This window comes from Triticum dicoccoides, chromosome 2A (genome assembly GCF_002162155.2).
Source record: "Triticum dicoccoides isolate Atlit2015 ecotype Zavitan chromosome 2A, WEW_v2.0, whole genome shotgun sequence".
NCBI lineage: Eukaryota > Viridiplantae > Streptophyta > Magnoliopsida > Poales > Poaceae > Triticum > Triticum dicoccoides.
In genome coordinates, this window is record NC_041382.1 from 751,854,828 (window position 1) to 751,861,363 (window position 6,536).

Here is a 6,536-nt window from a genome sequence, read left to right on the forward strand (position 1 = left end):
ATTAAATCTTTTGAATTTTATCAGATTACATGGTTTCCTGAATATTTATGAGAACTATCCAATTTTAACCTTCCGAAATTTTACCTGATTTTTTTATGTTTTTCTAAAATGTAATTTTCATTTCCCCATTATATTCATGTTCTGCCAATTTTGTTTGCACACTTAGTTACCACATGTGCAAAACCACATCTATGGCAACTACAAAAATTGCTTTCTATGAAGCAGTAACTTCGACAATTCTCACATTTTTTAGCCTACAAACAATAGTTCTATAGTATTTCCATGGATGCTATTTCTAAGACAACTAATGTTAGTACACGCAAGTCGCAATAACATTTGAATCTGCTTACTGAATATTTACACGCATCACCTATACTCATTCATATCTTATATCCGCCGGCTCGTGCCAATCCCAGACTCTCTCACAATGGCCAAAACCACCACTTCCACGGGGAATAAATAAACAAAACGACACAACAACGATAGTTGCAGCGCGAAGAAGCAGAGTAGTAGCAGAGTGATGACTCCGGGAGCACCAGGTTTCATGGGAAAACCAACGTGCGCGACCACTGTTTTGGTCCGGACCTCCCAGCCCCCTTCCAGTATATAACCTCGTCCCAGCCCGGCTCTCCCTCTCATCAACGCAAGCATCAACCAGCCTTCATCCCACTTCATTCACAACCAGAAATTCCGCACTCTACACTCGACAACGAGCTACTCTACCTCTCTTCACCCATCAGCTAGTACTTCAGAATTTCAGACCACCAGCACACGGAGAGATCATGGCCGGTGCGGCTAAGGCGTCTTGGATGGTGGCGATGAGCATCGGTGCCGTGGAGGCCCTCAAGGACCAGGCCGGACTCTGCCACTGGAACTATGCACTAAGAGCAACTTCAATGGGACGACCCATTTCGTCCGCCCGCGTCCGTTTGGATCGGCGCGGACAAAAGCGACGGTCCAAAGCGCCGACCCAAACGGACGTGCGTCCATTTTTCGTCCGCGGGCGATCCATTTCCGGCTTAATTTTGAGCCGGATTTACGTCGGCGCGGATACGAGATGGACACCGGTCAGTGGCAACCACCACCATTTCCCCTTATTTTCCCCCAAAAACACTCCCGCCCGCGAGCGCTCCCGTCCCCCAACCAGCCATGGAGGACGCCATCGACCTCGACCTCGACGCCGCCGCTGGCCTCGCCTCCCTCGCCTCGTCCGGCGCCGTCACCCCCTCCAAGAAAGGCAAGCCTTGTGCCCCGCGCAAGACCGCCACCGCGATCAAGCCGAAGAAGGCGCTGACGCCCGAACAGCGGGCAGGGAGTCGGCCAAGAGGAAGGGCCGGAGGCACGCCGCGGACGCGAGGGATAAGGCCGCCGTGCAGGCTGCCGCCGTCGCCGCCGCGCAACAGGAGTTGACCAACGCCCGCGTCACGGCGGCAACGAGGGAGGCGCTCTACATGCTAGAGGTAAACCCTAGCCAGCACAGCCTCGTCCAAGCCGTGGTCGCCGCGGCCAGCACCGGCTCGTCGGCGTTTCCTCGGATGGTGCTGCCCGACTCACCCCGCACGTCGGCTTGCAACCCGGTCCCCGGCTTCCACGTCTACCCGCAGGCCTCTTGCCTCTTCGGGGAGTGCTCGCCCGACGTGAGCGTGGTCACGCCTTCCACGCTCGCGCCCGCGCCCATCGACCTCAACGCCACCCCGATGGTCGGTGGCTCGTCATCCGGCGACACAAGGAAACGCGCGCGGAAGACGCCGGCCGGTGGGCTCTCGGACGCCCGTAACCTGTTCGAGGAAATGTCGTCCGCCGTCGACGAGGACTACATGCAAAACCTCAACTTCGAGGGTGGTGCGCCGGGCGCTGGCTACTACCCCGACGAGACACAAAGCCAGGACGGCCGCGGGGCGTTCACGCCGTCCGCTGGCTATGATCCCGATCAGGCGGCCTTCATGCATGATCAGGTCGGCATCGACCTGGATGGCTTCCCCCTCGACCACGAGTTCCCGAACGACTACGGGCTAGAGGAAGAGGACGAGTGCGACATCGAAGTGGAGCCTTTGTTCGAGGACGAGGTCGCCAACTAAGACGCCGGTCCTAAGCCGAAGCGCAAGAGCAAGCGCACGAAGGCGTACACAGCTGCCGAGGACAAGCTTCTTTGCAAGTGTTGGCCAGACATTGGACAAGACCCAAAGACGGGGGCCGAGCAAAAGCATTCCACCTTTTTGACTCGTGTGCACCGAGAGTTTCATGAGCGCAAGAAGTTTCCGCCTTACCAATTTGTGAGCACGCGCGGGTGGGTCTCCATTCCCAAGCGGTGGAGGGTGATCCAACAAGAGTGCAACAAGTTTTGTGCCACCCTTAAGAGCGTTAAGGCCCGCCCCGTGAGCGACATCAGCATGCAAGACATGGTATGATAGCAAGCAAGCCGCCCTCTTTTGTGTCATCAAGATCATCCTTTTACGTCTTCATTTGCTATCACTTGCCCATATGCTTGCATGGAAACATTTTATAGGCATTTCAAGCTTTGGAGGCATTCAAGGTTCAACACAATGACAAGTGCTTCAACCTCTCCCATTGCTATCGGGTCATCAAGGACGAAGAGAAGTTCAAGGCGCAATATGCCGCACTCAAGGCACGTGGGGGGAAGAAAGCCGTGGAGGATGTTGGGGAGGGCGAGCCGGCACGGCCGCGGGGGAAGACCAACTTCAAGAAGGAGAACAAGCGAGATGCGGCCACCAACGCCTTGATCGCAAGCGTGGACGGCATGACGAATAAGAAGGACTCAAGAGAGGAGGAGCGCTGGCGTTTCAAGGCGGAGCAAATGGATGTTTTTATGGAGATCCAAAGGAGGAGGCTTGATCTTGACGCCGAGAAGCAAGCCAAGATGTTCGAGCTCGAGGCGGAGAAGCAAGCCAAGATGCTAGAGATCGAGGCCGCCAACGCTAAGACCAAGGCAAAAGAAGTGGCTCTTGCGAGCATGATGACCGGGGTGGAGATCATGAAGGTGGATCTCAACATCGTGTCGCCAAGGAAGAGGCCGTGGTTCGAGAAGATGCAGGCCGACATGTTCAAGTTCGACGACAAGTGATCTATGGCGGCGAGGGCCATCTTTTTTGTATGCGGCAGGTGTGCCCGCATGACCACGGGAGCCACGATGGCGTCGTCGAACTCAAGCCCTACCATTTTTTGTGTGCTGGCATGTGTGCCGGCCGGCTGGCGAGTGCGCCAGCATGAACTGTGGTGATATTTTTTGTAGCCGGCATTGTATGCCGACGCTGGCATGGTGCCGATATGAGACATGACCGCTGACATGATTGGTCGCGGGCCCTTTTTATTTAGAAGTTGAATGCGGGCATGAAATAAGTCGGCACGTTGGGCGCACTGTCGATCCAAATGCAAAACTGGGCGGATGCCGGGCGAGCGACCGATCTAAACAGACAAAAAACGAACAAATGCCTCATCCATTTAGGTCAGCCCATTGGAGTTGCTCTCAGGTCGATCCACTGGACCGCCAAGGCCAGGGCCAACGTCCGCGGGGGCGTCTCGCAAGGCGCCAAGCAGCTTCTGGCCTCTGCTGCGGAGAAGGCCGAGGAGGGGCTGAGGACAGTGATGTAGCTCAACTGCTAGGGTCCCAATTAGCAGTTGTTTACTTGGTACTACTGGCTAGGGGTGTGTGTGTTTGGTTCTGTGGCCTGAAACCACGATGTAGAAACTTGGTACTAACTGGCTTCCCATGGAATCCCCCACTGTAAAAATCAGGATGATGATGATGACAATTTTTTGTTACTTCAGTTCATATTGCTCCCCTTGTCTGTTTGTTTTTTTGTTATCTCGATGAGGAATATGCATTGATGCTTTAATTTGGTTTCGGCTTACAGCTATTCCGTTATCTGTGAACCCGGCCTTTTGGTCGTATGGCATTACAACATACAAGTACTTCATGTTTGTCGATCTGCCGAGTGACGAGTTCATAGCAAACCTGCTGAATTTCTTCAGTCTGCAGGTGTTGAAGTGACACACATGGTAAATTCCCATATCTGTACTTAAGGTGTCATCAAGCAGTCCATTTTGTTTCAGTTTTGCTCATTGACCTACCTTCAGTTGCTTGGTTCGTCCACAATTAATAGTTAACTAACTAACCCTGATCATCTGCAGGTTTCTGATCAGAGCTATAGGAAGACCCAAAAAGGCAGGTCACACGTTTTTCTTTATAAGTTTCATAGGGTCATGCAAGCAAATGAATTGGCTTTTCAACAAGAGGAATCCCCACACGTTTCCAATACCACAAGTTTTTCTTTTCAACCAGGCTAATCCCTCTCCATTAATAGCATGACGATAATACAACAGTGTCAGTATCAACATAGTATCCACCCGCAAAAAAAAGTATCAGCATAGTATTAGTACCACGAGTTTCTTGGAAATAATCAAGATGTATTTATATTATTAATAATCAAAATATTTTGCCAAAGGCGCACACATGGATGAGTCCGGTGTCTCCTCCATCCGACTATGACACGAAGCTCACACGGCCCCTGGTATGGCGGAAACCGTATCTTCCAGCATATGCTCTCTGGCTTGTCTGGTTGTAACGGACAAAACTATGGCCCACTGTACAGGAACGAGAGCGAGAGCTGCGGCGCAAGCAAGCAAAAGGGGGCTCTCTTGAAAGCTGAAAGCACCCGGTATCTTGGAAAACCAGCGCCCGCAGCCGTCTGTTTTGCTCCGGCCCTCCGGTATATAACCACGTCTCTCTCCCACTCTTTTTCCCATCAACACAAACAAGCATCAATCCAGTGAGACAGTTCAAGAAAATAAGCTCTGTTCTTTGCACCGCAACTTCGCAAGTCCACTACTACGATACAGAAGGATCACAAGTCAGTCTCCACTATCCAGCAGCACAGCAAGAACAAGGTGGAGGAGAAGAGATGGCTGCTCCGGCGAAGGCATCGTGGATGGTGGCCACGAGCGTGGGCACCGTGGAGGCCCTCAAGGACCAAGCTGGGCTCTGCCGCTGGAACTATGCGCTCAGCTCCATCCACCGGGCAGCCAAGGCCAGGACCAACGTCTGCGGAGGCGCCTCGCAGGGCACCAAGCAGCTTTCGGCTTCCGCGGCGGCCGTGGCGGAGAGGGGGCGAGTGGAGAAGGCCGATGAGGGGCTGAGGACAGTCATGTACCTCAGCTGTTGGGGGCCAAATTAGGAGTACTAGTAGCTAGCTAGGGCCTAGAGATGCTTGTGTTCGTTGCAGCAAGAGTAACCTAGCAAGCAGACATGGCCTGAGGGCATCTCCAGCCGCATCCCCAACAGGGCCTCCTCAGGCGATTTTGCCGCGCCGGCGCCAAAAAAAGGCCCCAGTCGCGCTTCCAGAAGGCCGTTTTTCGCCGGCTCAGGCCAAAACTAGTGCCGGCCGACCCAGGCCGAACCCGGCGCCCTGGGGGGCGCTTGGGGAGCCGGCGCAAGCGAAAAAGGCGCGTGGGCCCGCCCTGGAAGCGACCCGAGGGCATTTTCCCGCCGTTTGTTTACGCTTTTCCCTCGCATCTCTCCCGTTCGCTCGCCTTCCTCCCGCCATTCTCCCCCTTTCTTCCGCCAAACCCCCTCCCACTCGCCTTCCAGTCGCCGCCATGCCGCCGAAGAAGTACACCATGCCGCGCGCGACGGCAAACGCGACTGGCGCCGTGATCCAGCCGAAGCAGAGGAAGCCGAGGGCGCCGTCATCGAAGCCGCCGGGTATGTCGAACGCCGAGTGGAGGGTGGAAGTCCAGCGGCGCGAAGCAGTCACCGCCGACAGGTGGAACAGAGCCATCGCCAAGAAGGCCCGCGACAACGCGGCGCGCTTGGCGGCGTCTTCCTCATCGGTTGACCAGGCGGGGATGAATCCACCCGTCGTCAACCACGCCCAGTACGCGCCCTGGGGACAGCAAGGCGCCGGATCTCCATGGGGTTCATCGTCGCCCGGCTACGCCGACGGCGACGCGCACGGTGGGTTCAACCCGAACGTGACCTTCCCTCATGGCCACCCCGCTGCGTGTACGCCCTCGCCCGCCTTCGTCGGCATGCAGTACCCTCCATACAACTACTCGCCGCCCGCCTCCTACGCGTCCACGCCGACGCCCCATCTCTACCGTGGACCTCTGCCCTTCTCGCACCTCGGCGACGCCGACGACACGGGGGCCGACATGGATGACATCATCGCGACAGGATCGACCGCGGTCGCCGCCTCTCCCGGGTTCGCCACCCAGGACGAGGTAGTGGATCTCAGCGGCGACATGGAGGCCGAGCTCGGCTACGTCTACGGCGAGGACGCGCAGGAACCCGAGGAGGAGGAGGAGGAGGAGGAGGATGAGCTGGCTCCTGTTCCGGCGAAGGGGCGCCAGAAGAAGAAGCGGGCGGCCAGGTCAGGCGAACCGCGCATCAAGTGAACGTCCAAGGAGGAGGAATGCCTCGCCGAAGCATGGAAAGTCGTCTGCCTCGACCCGACCACCGGCGCGAACCAGAGCTTGGAGACGTACTGGGACCGCATCAAGGCCGAGTTCGACGAACGGAA

The 6,536-nt window shown here is 55.9% G+C and overlaps 2 protein-coding genes across 2 annotated transcripts; both read left to right on the forward strand.

Moving 5' to 3' along the window:
* The first annotated feature begins 654 nt into the window (after positions 1–654).
* LOC119356945 lies at positions 655–3,747 on the forward strand. Its single transcript, XM_037623933.1, has 2 exons — positions 655–2,402; positions 2,507–3,747. The coding sequence occupies exon 1, from the start codon at positions 783–785 to the stop codon at positions 2,076–2,078; it is 1,296 nt and encodes a 431-aa protein (XP_037479830.1). The 5' UTR covers positions 655–782; the 3' UTR covers positions 2,079–2,402; positions 2,507–3,747.
* A 1,000-nt stretch (positions 3,748–4,747) lies between these two features.
* Positions 4,748–5,262, forward strand: LOC119356950. The gene has a single exon (XM_037623935.1). It carries the CDS (start codon positions 4,920–4,922, stop codon positions 5,190–5,192), a length of 273 nt encoding a protein of 90 aa, XP_037479832.1. The 5' UTR covers positions 4,748–4,919; the 3' UTR covers positions 5,193–5,262.
* The last annotated feature ends 1,274 nt before the right edge of the window (positions 5,263–6,536 follow it).